Source organism: Globicephala melas, chromosome 17 (genome assembly GCF_963455315.2).
Source record: "Globicephala melas chromosome 17, mGloMel1.2, whole genome shotgun sequence".
Taxonomy (NCBI): Eukaryota; Metazoa; Chordata; class Mammalia; order Artiodactyla; family Delphinidae; genus Globicephala; species Globicephala melas.
In genome coordinates, this window is record NC_083330.1 from 59960188 (window position 1) to 59976796 (window position 16609).

Here is a 16609-nt window from a genome sequence, read left to right on the forward strand (position 1 = left end):
CTCTAGGTGGTGCAATCGTATACTGATCTATGTAACTGGTACTCTGGGGGTTGCGCAGTGCACAACCTATATAGCTGTATGTGATGACCTTGAACTTAGCTCAGATAATTCTGTTTGCTTATCCATTACTTATCTGTACATCCTTCCCTCTAGTGAGCTAAGAAAAAGAGAAGTTTTAGTAGGGAAGTGGCCTTTAAATCTGTATACTTTTTTTTTAATGAAAGAAAATTCTGCAAACAAAACAAAACAAAACAAGCCAGTTTTTCCCTGGCTCCCTTCTGTCACGACGGTAAGGGTTTCTTTCCTCCCATCTCCCCTTCCATCCACCCACTAGGCAGCAACAGGATACCTTGTGTAAGTAACTGTAGGTTTCTGACTTCTTCTCGCACCTTCAGCTGGAGCACCTGTTGTAAGATGTGCTGCCGGAGGTTCTCCTGGGCAATCCCCATTCGCTCAAGCTTTTTGTCTGTAAGTCTCAGCAGGGCTCGCCCTGCAGGGTTTCAAGAAATAAGAGGAAAAGCAAATGAACAATGGCTGGAAAAGGATTTCCATCTTCCTCTGGGCTGATCCTGCCATAACAGAAGTTTCCATCTAAACACAGACACTTTAGAATACAGGGTCCTCCATTATGCCTGCTGACGGAATGGATAGGCAGGATGGAAAAAAATCCACAACTTTAAAAAAAGAACTTCAATTTTTATCTAATATTGGCAATCCCCAATTGACTCACACATTGAGTTAAATAAATCAGCAACATTTTAACCTGGGTATTTGGGTCACAGATTGCATGTTTCCATAGAAACAATGCTCTCTGTTGGGTGATGGGCTCTGAGGCTCACCCATAAAAGCCCATGTCACTGATAAGCCAGCTGAAGACTTAGATGCTCTAACTGTGCTTATAGATAAACTCCGGCACTGTTTAACCAGGTTACGATAATGTTTCTGTGAAACATGCATTTGAAGGTACAGTTTTATCGGCAGGCACCCACCTCCCCTGCTGCACCCCTGGTTGGTGGGAGCTACGCTGAACCCAATCACTGGCCTAAGGAAAAAATTCCAGCAGGGCTGAGCATGGGCAAAAACAAGGAGCCTCCGGTGTGAGTACCCTCAGAACAGACACCCTGGGCCCTGGGCAGCCTGGCATAGTTTCCTTTCAACCTCTTTCTTTTCCTGAGTGGTGGCAGGGGGTGGGGCAGTCTGCATGCTTCCCTTGCTACTGTGGTTTCCATCAAATTCCCCAATTCTCTCTACTCTGTGCTTGACCTGCACAAGAAATAAAGAGAATAGCACGGCCCTGTACTCTCCCTCCAACACCCCCAGTCACCAGACCTGCAGGTCTTTTTTCATTTTAATTGATGACAAAAAGACAGAGTCCACCAGTGATCAATGGTAAGTCTCAGGGTATACTACGATATATGCTTCAGGAACTAAATTCTCTACCTCCTCAAAAAATAAACTCAACAGCCAGAAGGTGAGGTTCATGGGCATTTTAATCTGAGGAACAGGGAAGCCTATGTGGCCTCTGAGTAGAGACAGGTGAACAGGGAGAACCAGTTAAGAGCAACCCATGCTGTGCATACTTCTCTTTTACCTCCCTTTCAGCTTTGCTAAATGCATCAGTCAGGATAAGTTAGGGTCCACGCTGCAGTAACAAGCAAGCCCAAAATATCAGTGGCTACAACAAAGTTTATTTCCTGCTTATTTTACATGTCGACTGCAAGTCCATCCATTTTGAACATTGTTGATCACTGTACCAGAGGGAAAAGAGAGGTGTTGGAAGGTCTCATAGTATCAATGAAATGCTCAGCCTGGAGTCATTTATACATTTTTGGCCAGAACTAATCACATGAACTTTCCCACCCGCCAAGGGTCCACACTTGAACTGTGCTTCTATCACGTGCCAGGAAGGTGGTAGGGGGGAAGAGATATATTTGATGGGCAGCACTGATGAGAACCGCACCAATATCGACTTGGCTCTGGACCAGTGCCTGGCAAGGAAGTGAGTGCAGGGAGTTGTGGAGGTGGGTGGTAGTCTGAAGCTTCAGTAAAATTTGCATGTGGAAGAGGAAAAAGAGGTGGGGGAAGGGGAACCTGAGGTAGCTTGGCAACAGTGGGCAGATCATGATGGCCATGAGAAAGGAAGCATAGGACACACACAGACTCAAGTAGTTCTGACTGTCTTCTGCGATAGGCAGAATGATGCTCTTTCTGCCAAAGACGTCCACATCATCTCAGGAACCTGTGAGTCTCTTACCTTATATGACAAAAGGGACACTGCTAATGTGATTTCCTTAAGGATCGTGAGATGGGAGAGTACTGGCGTTACTCAGGTGGGTCCAATCTAATCACACGGGTCCTTATAGGTGAAAGAGCAACACAGGAGAGCCAAAGAGGGGAGAGATGTGTCCACGGAAGCAGACACTGGAGAGATGCAACCACAACCAAGGAAGGCAGGCTTCTACAAGGTGGAAAAGACAAGGAATTGGATTCTCTCCCACACCCTCCAGAAGGAATGCAGCTCTACCTTGATTTTTGCCCCATAGGACCCACTTTGGACTTCTCATCCCTACAACTGTAAGATAATAAATTTGTGCTGTTTTAAGCCACTAAGTTTGTGGTAATTCGTTACAGCAGCAATTGGCCTTGCAACTGGAACTTAACATGTTTTTAAGAAGTCAACTGAGGGACTTCCCTGGTGATCCAGTGGTTAAGAATCCATCTTCCAATGCAGGGGATGTGGGTTCAATCCCTGGTCGGGGAACTGAGATCCCATATGCCGTGGGGAAACTAAGCCTGTGTGCTGCAACTACTGAGCCCACGCACCACAGCTAGAGAGAAGCCCACGTGCAGCAATGAATGATGCCCCATCCGCAACGAAGATCCTGTGTGCTGCAACTAAGACCTGACGCAGCCAAATAAACAAACAAACAAACAAACAAACAAAATATATATATATAAAGTCAACTGATGGCTTCAGATTTCCTTTGCTATCCCTTTCCTAATTTCTGGGCACTGGCATACTCAAAGGTGCAGAGCTAAGGAGTGTTGAGTCTGAGTCCCAGGCTTCCGGGACAGCCCTGCCTTCAAGTATTCTGCTGTCAGACCTTGATCCTGAAGTGATGTTCAGAAAACACTGAGTGGGACTTGGGTATCATTTACGTGGATAATTGGTCTCCAAATAGCAGATATTTAGCTCTTTATATAGGCCCTCAACTCAACAATAAATACTGCAAAAACCCATGAAATTCAGATGATATAATTCTCTTCCTCCTCCCTTTTCTGGTCCTCACTATTTGGGCTGTGGTTTTACAAACTGGGACATTCAGCAGCCAGAGTTGCTGAGGTGTTGGTAAGATACTTGGGAGCTTTGGTCCCGAGAGGTTGGCTGGTCCATCATTAGTGCTCAAAGGGAGGTTTTATTCCAGTGTGCATGGTTCAGTTTGTTTGCAAAGAAACAAAGATGTCGCCTTCCCCCAAGAACCTCCAGCTTCAACTGTTCCATGAATGCATCTGACTGATCAAAATGTGGATACATGAGCCCTATCAGAATTTTATCTCCTACTTGGGTTAAAAGCATCAGCTCTGAATGTACAAGTAACAAAACTCTACCAGTTAAAAAAGTTCGTGCATTTCACATTGTGTGGTACAAACAACTGTACCTATCAACAATTCACCTCTTATAGGCTTGACTGTTCAAGTTGTTTCAGCCCTGAGACTAAAGATGTTCTTGCTGTTATTTTCATTATTTCCATTGATAGGAAAATTGAGAAAAGTTAAAGAATACTGAAAACATGAGAGCTTTTTCTAATTCTTACTACTTCACCTTTAGGTGTGCTCTATCTTCAGCAGTAAGAAAATAGAGTCTTAGGAGAAAGATTAAGGGAAATTATATAAAAGAGTTTCCTGATAAAACAACTTCTAGAAAAGATCATCATCTGTACACCGAGGAATTTATGAACAAAATTTGCTGCCTTTCTTGGATGGTTTCTACAGAGCCATTTAAGTCTGTGGTTCTGAAAACTCTTCAGAAACATTAGATCATTTACAGGAGGAACCGTCCTAGCAATCTCCTGACCCCCCCCCCCCCAGCTGACCACGAAATAAAGAGTGTCCAAACAAGTGTGGGTCAGGGTGGTGACAAGCAGTCAATCATCAATTGCATCTTTTTTTTTTCAATTTATATTGTAACTTTTTGTTGCTTATCATAAAAATCCAATTGTTAATTCAACAAACACTTTTTGAGCACTGTGTCTTGTCACTTTGTTATTCATGCTTGGATAATGAGGAACAAGACAGGGTCACTCCTGGAGCTTTCAGACTGATAAGAAAGGCAGCTAACGATCAATGTTTACAGGTATGTGATGGGTCAATCCTAAGAAAGAGCAAATACGGGAGCCCAGAACTGGGTGAGTTAAACTAGTCTGGGTATCAAGGAGCTGTCAGGGAGTAAAGGATATTTAACCTGGGACTTAGGGAGTAAGTAACAGTTAGACCAAGACTATGGGATAAAGATTTTTTTTAGAGTCCAGTAACCATGTAGATGGAGGAGGCTGCTATGGTAGGCAGAAAATAGAGGAGTGCTATTATGGCGTTTACATTCCTATGTTTTCTCACACAAGTGTCTTGAATGACCACCTGCCTCTGCGGTCAGCTGCCTACACAGGGAGGGATCAAGGAGAGAAAAGTCAACCCAATCTCAAAAAAGAAGCACTGGGACTGGTGATCCAATGGTTAAGACTCTGTGCTTCCACTGCAGAGGGCGCCGGTTCGGTCCCTGGTCAGGGAAGATCCCACATGCCTCGGGGTGCAGCCAAAAAAAGAAAAAAAAAAAATCAAAAAAAAAAAGAAGCAACAACTAAATTTCCTGATACTCCAAACTGGTTCTAAATGGCATTTCGGTGACCAGGCTGCTGGGCCCTTCACAGACTCATAGATTGTTGGAGTTGGAAGAGGCTTAAAGTCCTCCATATTGATCATAGCCGGGCCTTCTACTCCTTCCCTTTATTAAGTATTTACTGAGCACCATCATATGCCTGACCCTACTCTGGGTATTGCAGCGATAGAGATGAGTAGTATCTTCTGCCTTTGTGGAGCTTACCATTTGCGTGAGAGGCAGACAGCAAACAAATAAACCAATATATAGGGGTAGACAGGGACCCCTACTGGAAGGACGGTGCTGTTGTAGTTCGGGTGGTGAGAAAAGGCCTCTCTGAAGAGGTGACCCTGGAACACACAGAAGTGTCAAGGCAATGAGAGGAATGGCAGGAAGGCTAGTGTTGACTAGGGCAAAGTAGGCAAGATAAGTATGTAGGAAATGCGGCCCAAGAGAAGGCAGAGGCCACATCATACAGGGCCTCCTAGGCCTCGGTGAAGACTTTGGATTTTATTCTAAATGGGGAAAGTTTTGAACAAGGGATGACTTGGGCATAATCTCACGTATGAAAAGAATCCCTCTGGTCAGTATGTGGGGAACGAATTGGGGGTGGAGAGTAAGTGTAGCAGTGATGGGAAGAGTCAGAACACCGCCAGGGCAGTCAAAACAGGAAGCCAGGGTGCCCTGCACTAGGGTGGAGGTGAAGACATAGCGAGAAGTAGTAGAATTCTGAATTACAACACCTAGAAGTGGGGCATGAGAGAACGGCGGACATCAGAGATGACTCAGGCTTTCAACCGGAGCCACCAATGGCTGGGGGCACCCTTTCAGGGCAGGAAGTTGAGTCACTGCTCCAAGAGCGGGTGTCCCAGAGGGAGGAAATCATGGTAGTATTAGTGCTATTATTTTTTTCTTTTGAGAGTGCCTGGGATGCAGAGAAGTAATGAAAAGTACGGAATTAAACAAAGGAGGACAGTTACGACAGTCTTCTTTCCTCCCCACAGTGTTTTCATTCGTTCAATCCTCTCCTCAGATCCCAAAGCTCTGAGCTGACTGGGCTAAGGTGAGCACAGGCATGCCGCGATGGAATTTAGAGAAATCAGAGGGACCTCTTATGACCTAAGGTCTGTATTGCTTAACCCCAACAGTTGTCTTGGGTGCTAAAACTGTTTCCCAGGACTCCTTGTAGAAATCCAAGACAGGGAATATTCCAAAAGGAGCTTCACCCAGCAGAAACATGGATCTGACGCTCTGCTAGCAATCTTGGAAATAAGAATTTTGCTGCAATTGAAGCGTGAGCATATACACAAAAGCTTTATTGCATGTAGCCTAATACAATGCCAGCTCTATAAGAATAAGTACCTTTCCTGTCAGGTTCTCCACTGTCACAGGTTCCCTACTGCTGCCCACGTGCTGGTGCACAAGAAATATTTATTGAACGGATATACTTAGAACCACTAAATGAATGTTGTTTTCTTTACTCACTACTGATGATCTCAAGGTTGTTAAATTAGTGGCTTTTCTGCTTCAAGAGACTTGATTGGACACCGACTCTCAGACAGGAAAATACCGACAATGAGAAATTGAATGTAACGGGAAGGAGGTAGTGTTTTGTTGGTGTCGAACATAGGAACAACTGCCAAGTTGAACGGAATAGAGAACTTGAGACTAAATGACCACTTCACTTTCCTACAGGCTTAAAGAAAGACAAGCGTCTTGTTCTGCTTTGGAACAAGCACCAAGTGAGACTATAAGCTTTGCTGAGCAGATGGGCAGCGAGAACAGGTAACTGACAACAGACTTAGAGAGCAGTGTATTAGTTTCCCACAGATGCCTTAACACGTTACAAATACAGGGGTTCCAAACAACAGAAATTCACCCCTCATAGTTCTAGAAGCCAGAGTTTAACATTGGTGTCACTGGGCTGAAATCAAGATGTCAGCAGGACCACACCCCCTCTGGAGGCTGTAGGAGAGAATTCGTTCCTTGATACTTCTAGCTTCTGCTGGCTGCCAGCATTCCTTTGCTTGTGGCCACATCACTCTAATTTCTGCCTCTATCTTCACATCACCTTCTCCTCTTCTGTGTAGGAAATTTCATCCTGCCTCTCTCTTATAAGGACACGTGATGTGATTTAGGGCCCACTTAAATAATCCTGGAAAATCTCCTCCTGCGAAGATCTTTAATCACATCTACGAAGACCTTTTTCTTTATAAGGTAACATTTACAGGTTCCAGGGATTAGGACCTGTATCTCTGAATGGCCACTATTCAGTCTGTTACAAGTTGGAAGGAACCTGAGATTTCTGAGTATGGCTCAGGGTTCATTGTGTTCCACGGAGAAGTGAGGCTCAGAGGAAGTATAAAACCACACAGGAGATGGAAGGAAGACTTGGGTCTAGGCAGGTGCCTCTGACTTTCAGGCCCAATCTGGTTTGTGGTCTCTAGTTCAGATGACCTCCATAGTCTGTTCAGAGAATTGTAAGAGAAGCCCTGTCACAGCTTTCCAAGATGAATGACCACATGTCATAAGGCCCAACAGGAAATTTCAGGGTAAACTGGAGCGGGGGGCAAAGGATGTGACTTCAGCTCCTACCCTACTGGAAAGTCTTGGTGTCACTGCAAGTGCTTGGGGAATGCCACTTTCCCCAAAGAGTGCAAGTTACAGGGCCTCTTCTCTTCTGGAAATAGAGGTCACTGTACAGTTCCCCAAACAAACAGCCATTTGTGCACAGGGTTAGCTCCAAATCTGATCCCAGGTAAAGGTCTGTGTCACACACCAGGTAGATGCCCCTGGCTCTACCCCAGTCCTGGCTGGGCCAGAGCAACAGAGTGAACAGAGTGACAGGTGCTGGGCATACCATCAGGGTACCACAGCCTGAACCCATGTTTCTTCAATCTCACCGTGACTCCAAAATCAGAATTTGTGGAACAGAGATATAAGGAGAGATGCATAATCACAAAAGCATGGGATCATGAGATAAATGCCCAGGAAATCACACCTGAGTCTTAATCTCCTCAGGTCTACAATGGGAATGACAATGACACTGTTTCATAGGGTGACTGTGAGAATCAAATGACATAATACAAACACACACCCTTTGCAGACTGGAACCACCATGATGATGCAGTCGGGGCACTACCATTCTTGGCTGGCTGAGGCTGCTTCGTCCTCCTTCCTTCTACTCCCCTTCTTCCTCGTCATCACAATAATAATAGCAAACATTGATCGGGCCATTACTAAGCGTTAAACACTGTTCTAAGAGCTTTACACGGATTACCTCATTTTCAACAATTCTGTGAAGACACTTTTATTATCTCTAATGGATTAATAGCTACTAAACATAGCTAAAGGTCACATACCTAGTAAGCTGCAGATCTAGGAGACAAATATACGAAGAAGCCATGCTCTTTAACCACCTCTCTAAACTGCTGCCCAGGAACCCTTCCCATAGCCTGACATGCCCCCCAAGCAGGCTTCTGCTGTTCTCGTGTAGGGAGCATGAGAGCCAGAAAAGGTCACCGTCTCCGAGGACTTAAAGGCAAGCAGTGCAAACACGGGCATAACTTCACGATGCACAAGGCTGTGATGGCCACCACCCTCCAGTCTTCCCACAGTGAAGAGTGACAGGGGACTGGGGGGTCTTTGAGAGGAGCTGTGGAACAGATTCATCCTTCCTTCATCACACAAGGTCTAGGTCTGTACCAGGGACTGAACACATTTCACGATGAAGAACCAGGAGGAGAAAGGTAACTTCCCCGCCAGTGGGACAAGTACAGATTCTTCCAGAGCCCACAGGAAGGGCACCCAACTTAGCTGAGGTCCTTAAATTAAATAAAACACAAGTCAGGAGAGTGAGTAGGAGGGGGAAGGGCCCTGGAGGCACAGGAAACAGCTTCGGCAGAGACGGAAATGACAACCCAATGGTCCACTTTGGGAACTCTGAGAAGCTTGACATGGCTGGGCATGGAGCACATCATGTGAGTCTCACATGCCATTTTGGGATGCCTACCTTATAGGGTAGCCAGTTTTAGTCTTTTTTTCCTTTTTCTGCCCAACCTGAAGCAGCACATCTGACACACAAGATGATGTTCACCGTCATAAAACACTCATTTGTAGATTATGAACGCCTCGTTTTTTGCCTACATTGCATCCCTGCCTATTTCTGGTAAAAGGAGCCATGCTTTGCCTTTGGCAGGGAGGGCTGCCCTTCCCCAACTGGTGGGGCTTTTCCTACAGGACTTTTCATTTCTAAAGGACTACATAATTTTCTTATTATGTTTACCTTTTATTTTCGGATTCCCTCCCACCTCCTCCCACGATGTAAGGATGTTTCCAACCACCTAGCTAGAGCCTGACTCAGTGGAGGCACGGAACAAATTTCTTAATGCTGGGTGTGTGACCCAGACAGGGCAAATAAAATTTAGTAGAATTGCTATGGTTTCTAAGAGGGAAGGTCTCTTTCTTTCTTACTTAGAGCATGTCCCAAGGGGCAATATAAGCTTAGACTGGCTGTCAGTGGCTGTCTCTGCCACCATATGGAGAGAATTTGCTAGAGAATTAAGCCAACAGAGAAAGCAGAGCTGAGAAAGAGAAAGGGGGGCGGTGAGAGGAGGGAGGTGGGGGGGGAGGGAGAGAGGAAGGTAAATATTATTTGATTTCCTAAAAACAGCCTTGCCTGAAGTCAGATACCCCTGGGTTTCTCATTTACATAAGTCAATATTGAGGGGGGGAGGGGCGGGGAGCGAGTTGAGCTCATTTGTACCACGTGTACTCAAGACAATCTTGACTTACAGAGCCAAGCTTATGTGGAATTCTCAGTTGAGCTGCTGTACTGTCCTGCTTATCATCATTTCAAGAAAGCCCATCAGGGTATAGGCAAGTAAGAATAATGAGAACCCACGGTAACTTACTTTCAAAAAGTGAATCATTGGCAAATTTTGGTATTTTAATTATTAGACAATGTGGAATACACCTTAAGTGCAACTGCATACTTCTGTATGTCCTGATGCAACTGGGCCACCTCCTTATCCAATTACACCTGAGGTTACAAACTCAAATGTTGCCAGGATAACATAACTGCGTGAAGAGGACCAATCTAAGGGACAACTGAGACTTGGTGGATGACAGTGGATGGGATATTTTGCTGTTGGTTTTTTCCTAAAATGTGCAATTCCAACCCATTTTTGCTATGCTAGAATACAGGCTGAGTGTTGCCACTGCTCCTATTTTTAAGTTAAGAATGGAAAATCTAGAAGTTTCACAAAACCTCCTAGTTTAAAATTTGCCCTTTTCCCCCATATTATGAGAGCTAAACAAAGCATATACATGGGTCATATCTGACTCACAAGTTGCCACTTTCAACATCTGACTTTTAACCTTTCCTCCCCCATGTCCCTCCCACTTGCAATGGAAAGGGATTCAGGCAACCTTGCCTTCAGGGTTTCAACTCACTTTTGGAATGGACCTCAGGTTCTGAGATTCCACCCTGTGCGGCCTGTTCCAGATTAACAGCAAACGAGACCAAGGGTGGTTGATGACTAGTCTGAACAGGCCTTCCGTTTTTTATAACCTAACGTGCAGAGCAAACCTATCTTCTTAGGTAACCCCCAACCCAGTGCCTGATTTCCTAAGGGTGACTGCAGATCACCAGTACCAGAGTGAACAGGACTCTGAGGTCAGCCAACCCATTGCTTTATTTGCTGGAGAGAATGTGTACAAAACCTTCCAGGACCAATGAGTCTCCTCTCACTTCTACCTGAGAAGGCAGCCCACTGCCAAGCCTGGTCACTTACTTGGCTACATTCAGAATGTCAGCAGTAAATTAAAGGCCCCTTCCCTGTGCTGAGGAAGAGAAGGGTTAACGGACATTTGCACTGCGATCACTGTAAGTAATTTACCATACTGATGGGAACTGTATATTGATTTTTTTAAACCAGTCTTGGGTAAAAAGACTTCTTAAATTTTTTAAATTTATTTTTTTTTACTGAAGTATAGTTGATTTACAATGTTGTGTTAATTTCTGCTGTCGAGCAAGGTGACTCAGTTATACACATACATACATTCTTTTTTATATTCTTTTCCATATGGTTTATCCCAGGATAAAAAGACTGTTTTAGACAATCTAGGGTTTTGGTTGAATATATTCAGGTGCCAATGATGTTAATAGGAGGAAACTAAAATAATGCTAATTCTCACACGAAATATAAAGTCAGAAAGAAATTTTACAGTGGTTTTCAAAGGGGAAATATGGCTGTGCACTATTTTTCAGCTCTCCAAGAAGGAATACACAGCTTCCAGGCAGTAAATTAAAGGCTAAATCCTTGATGTTGTTGGTAGCACACAGAGTTACCAAATCCCCTCCAAAAATTAAAGAAAACCTTAAAACATTTTGTTTGGAGATTCTGTTTTAGTCCCTGAGAAGACTCAGTGATTACTTCCCTTGTACCTCAGAGCAGATTTTCCAAGCGAAGAAGTACAGTATCAACATATCAGAGACTACAGCCGAAGATTTATGATATCATAAACCACCTTCAAGGTCTTTCTGGTTTTGATAGGCAAACCAGACCTCTTGGTACATTTGCTTTTATTTGTCAGAATTTGTATGCATTGTCTTGGGGATTCTCTGTTAACTGAATGTCACTAGGTGAGCAGCCCACCGCGCATCAGGCATCTTTTAAAATTAATTACCAGGAAGCACGTGAGATGTCTGCTGACAGCCTCCCCCTCCCCGTCGATATTGCACCCATGGCTATCACAGCCCGACATGTACAGTGCTCATCTGCTGAAGAGGCAGGCACTACTGGGCTTGCTGGCCTCTCCGCACGAATTCATCTGAGCCAGTGACCCAATGCCAAAGGGATGTTTAAAAAAGTTTCAAAGCTACTTCGACTTTCTCTTCCTGATACCTATAGATTAGTTATTTTTCTTAAACTTTTCAATGCTGGACTTTATTAATACCAGAGATTTCTTTGGTAGAAAGATTAACAAGTGAGTACTAGCCCAGCTCCAGAAACATTCAGCAGAAGAGATGGAAACAGTGCTCCTGTCTTTGGGGAGCTGAAGAGTTACCTGCAGATGTAAGATCAGAAGGTATTAAACATCCTAAAAGCAATTATGTGATAAAACCTATAACAATGACCATGAGGACCATACGATCTATTAGGAAAGCTTTGGTGAAAAAGAAAGAGGTCTTGGGTTTGGAGTTGAAAGTCAGGGCTGGATTGACCATTGATTTGCTCCACGGTTACTGTTGCGATGATTTGCCTTTCTAGGCTTCAGTTTTTTCACTTGTAAACTGGGGATGGAATGATACCCTCTCCCCCATGTTGTGCTGATTAAGTACTCAATGAAGGCAGTAGAACAGAGAGTGTCATTGCCATTTTTAGGAAGCAGACCTGAAGAAAGCTGAGGGTCCCACCCAAAATGCTATAGGGAGTGCTGTAGTTCACTCCAAAACTATGATGGAAGCACCTGAAAGGATGGCATCCTGATGACGACAGTGGGTATCATTTCTCAGGAGGTAGTGGTCAAAAGGAAAAGAAAATTTGATTTAGTACGTCCCAAATTTCAAAAGCCATCAATATGACATGCGAGTAGAGTAGGTCTTATCTGCTTGACCTTGTCTATTTGGGCGCTACTGACATCTGGGGCTGGGTAATTCCTTGTCGTGGGGAGCAGTCCTGGGCACTGTAGGATGTTTTGCAGCATCCCTGGCCTCTACCAACTAGATTCCAGTAGCACCTACTCCCAGCTGTGACAGTCAAAAATGTCTTCAGGGACTTCCCAGGCGGTCCAGTGGTTAAGATTCCACACTTCCACTGTAGGGGGCAAGGGTTCAGTCCCTGGTCAGGGAGCTAAGATCCCGCATGCCACGTGTGTGGCCAAAAAAAAAAAAAATGTCTTCAGATTTTTTCCAAACGTCTGCTGGAGGGCAAATTCACCCTTGGTTGAGAACCAATGACGTAGATGTTTGCTTTCAACTAACTGATTCTCAAAATGCTAATCCAAGAGACATTCATGGGACTCAGGTAGATAAGGAGGCAAACCAACACAAAATGTACTTTTGAGAAAAGCACCTACTATGTGTTAGGCCAGTTCCCATCCATTACTCCATTTAATCCACAAATCACCCTGGGAAGCATTCTTTTCTCCATTTTAAGGATGAGGAAACACATTCATGGAGATAAAGTTCCAAAGCGTACAAGACGAACAAGGATCCCAATTCAGTTCTACAAGTAAACACTTCCATGCATTTGATCTTGAAATGCCTCAAAGCCCATAACCACAACACTTCCAATGAGGTTCAACTGAAGGGTCCTCACGAATAAAAGAGTAATGGTAGTGAAATAAGGTTCCCCTGTTTGATGTGACAAAATTTTGAGGAAACCAAGATGATAAAAATTGACACTGTCTGGCATTGCTTCAATGCTGAAGAGACAATAAAGGATGCACATCTACGTAATGTTCCCTTTTGTCCTCCAAGAGGGAGTAAAAATAAGCTCACCGACAGGAATAAAGACGCAGACATAGAGAATGGACTTGAGGACACAGGGAGGGGGAAGGGTAAGATGGGACAAAGTGAGAGAGTGGTATGGACATGTATATATGGACATGTATACACGACCAAACGTAAAATAGATAGCTAGTGGGAAGCAGCCACATAGCACAGGGAGATCAGCTCGGTGCTCTGTGACCACCTAGAGGGGTGGGATAGGGAGGGTGGGAGGGAGATGCAAGAGGGAGGGGATCTGGGGACATATGTATAGCTGATTCACGTTGTTATAGAGGGGAAACTCACACACCATTGTAAAGCAATTATATGCCAATAAAGATATTAAAAAAATAAGCTAATCGAACTTGAAGTCCAAGATTTGATGTCAACAGGTTACATCACTAAAAGTTATGCTGGAATAAGGTAAGCAGCATGATCAGACTCTCTCTGATGTTTCCTTAATTCGTGTCTCCCTACATGTTCTGCCTTTTCATGTCTTCCCTCCCCACTTCTTGTCTGATGGGCTTCAAGGGTTGGCTCAGATCTTACTTTCTCCCTGGCTTCCCTCGGAATCTACAGGTAAAGTATAAGGTGCTGTTACAGGTGTCTCTTCCCCTACTTAAAGGTCCTTAAAGCGAGGGTGTATCTTTTCACTTTTCTATTGCCAACATTCAGAATACTGCTTAATAACCCAGTGAAATAAGATTTGGACAGTGTCAAAATGAACTTTGTCAAGGGAAACTCGAGTTAGAGGGTGTGGTAGACTCTGAAGGGAACAGTCCCATGTTGCAACTGCAGGTACATGTGATGCCATGTCTGTAGTGCCAGTACCTTAACTTTGCAAAAAGACTTTCAGGGTTGCAACAGCCCCCTGGTAGCCCAGGTGAGTGATGGTGCTAAGGACTGTGGAACTAGAGACATGCATGGATGACAGCTTTCTTCTCTCCCTTCTCTCATTCCAGGGATCACGATGCTGGAGCAGGAGGAAGGTGGCAAGAACAGAGTGAAAGGGGAAGGGGGAGAACTCTTGCTGTGATGAATTACATCACCCCTGAAGACTGGCAGCACAGGGGAAGGGGGAACTGGATGACCCTGACAGCACAGACCAATGATGGTCAAGGGCACACCTGTGGAGTCAGATGCTTGGGCGCAAAACACGTCTCCACCAATTACAGGTCATGCTACCTCACACAAGTTACTTAACCTGAGTAAGTCTTCATTTACTCACCTTACTAATGAGTATGATAACACTATCTCTGTCCTAGGCATATTTATGAAGATTAAATGAGATGATACACAGAAAGCACAGTGCCTGGCCCATAAGCTTTCAACAGAAGTTATCAATGGATGATGATGATGATGACCAGTCCTAAGACTGAGGATTTGCTACAGGTGAGTTTCTGATGAGCCATGGGTCCCTCTGTTCCCACAGGTGAAATGTACTATACATCCGCCTTACACAGTACAGCCAGTTTATAATTATACTGGTAGTATATACATATACTACATTGTACACTGCTTCCCTCACTGTTACTCTCAGCCACTGCTTGAGGCCCAGGTCACTTAGCTGTCCTTACTTCCTCTTTTATTTTATAATTCTATTATTATAGGATGTATATCTCATATGTTTAATCTCTAATTGAGCTCTCTCTAAAGAACCGTAAGGTGCAATAAGACATTTCAAGAATTATTTGGAAAGAAAACAAAGCAATACCCACTTGGGTTTTCTTCAGTAACCACACACTAGGGTCAGTATTTGGGGACCAGAATGTCACATACAAGGGTTCTCTAACCTCAAAAAGTTTCAAATCATTGTTGTAGGAAACACTTTGTTTACTGTGGGTACAAATAAAGACACACTCTGGCTAATAATAGACTCTTTCTATAATCAAGCATAAGTGATAATAAAAATGGACCCAGGGCAAGCTAGGAAAAAAGTGGAAGTGGAAGGAAAAGTGAGATTCTTTGGTACAACTTTCTCTTCTGACTTAGATTTGGCTATAAAATACTTCAGTTCAACATTAGTTAACTCATTCTTCTAGCAATAATATAATCACAACTTAGTTTAATTTTGTTTATTTGTTTGATTTTGGGAAAGCAACGTGAACTTGGAGTAGAAAGCTTGGGTTAGTGCTGTGAGCTGAAGCAGCTTACTTAAGGCCACTGAGTCACAGTTTCCTCATCTGTAAAATGAGAATACGGATTTTCAACGCTTTGAGCTTTCTATGTGAAAGTAAAATTAGGTAGGAAATTTGAAAGTGCCTAGCATAGTACCTGACTCAATACATTTCTTTCAAATTAAAGCAGAGATTTCATAAAGGTGTGCCTTGTGTCTAGCATTACATTTACTATATTATAATATAATCATGAATTTGTTCACATGACTCTCTTCCCTTCCAAATTCTAGGCTCTTTATAAAAGAGAATGTGGGTTTCATTTAACTGAGGAGCTCCAGCACTCGGCACGTGGTAGATATTTGTTGAAGTTTTGCTGAATGAATGGCCCTGTGAGAAAGGGAGAAGAGGTGGTATCATCCCCATTATGAAAGTAAAAAAATGGCCCAGAAAAGTGAAAGGACCTGCCCAAAGTCACATGCCTAGTAATTACCAGAGCAGAGACTAGAACCAAGACACCTGATTCAAATTCACGCTGTGTCTAGAAAGGCTATGCCTGCTTTGGTTCAGCCTTCATTTAATAAACAATGATCTTGGGGCTTCCCTGGTGGCACAGAGGTTAAGAATCTGCCTGTCAATGCAGGGGACACAGGTTTGAAGCCCTGGTCTAGGAAGATCCCACATGCCGTGGAGCAACTAAGCCCGTGCACCACAACTATTGAGCCTGTGCTCTAGAGCCCATGAGCCACAACACCTGAAGCCCGCGAGCCACAACTACTGAAGCGCACTTGCCTAGAGCTCATGCTCCACAGCAAGAGAAGCTACCGCAATGAGAAGCCTGCGCACCTCAACGAAGAGTAGCCCCCACTTGCTGCAACTAGAGAAAGCTCGCGCACAGCAACGAAGACCCAACACAACCAAAAAAACCCCCAAAAAAACAAACAAACAAACAAACAAACAAAACAATGGTCTTCTAATGCAGCCATTAGGCTAGGTGCTGGGTATAGCAGTGAATACAGTCCATATGGTCTCTGTACTCACAGAGCTGTAGTTTAGTGAGGGAAGTACACTACTATCTGAAGGATGAGAAAGACTGGTGAAGAGTAAAGTGAAAGAGGGTGGAGGCAG

At 44.0% G+C, this 16609-nt stretch overlaps 1 protein-coding gene across 5 annotated transcripts in view; it reads right to left on the reverse strand.

Annotated features, from left to right (window-relative positions):
• Positions 1-16609, reverse strand: part of SAMD12 (sterile alpha motif domain containing 12) — a 463668-nt gene that overhangs the window by 227151 nt on the left and 219908 nt on the right. For all 5 annotated transcript variants that reach the window (XR_011376884.1, XR_009559689.1, XR_009559688.2 and 2 more), the window contains exon 4: positions 350-490. Coding sequence is in view for 2 of the 5 variants with exons in the window: in XM_060287706.1 (XP_060143689.1) it covers positions 350-490 (141 nt within the window). In the remaining 3 variants the exon portion in view is untranslated. The remainder of the gene's footprint in view (positions 1-349; positions 491-16609) is intronic.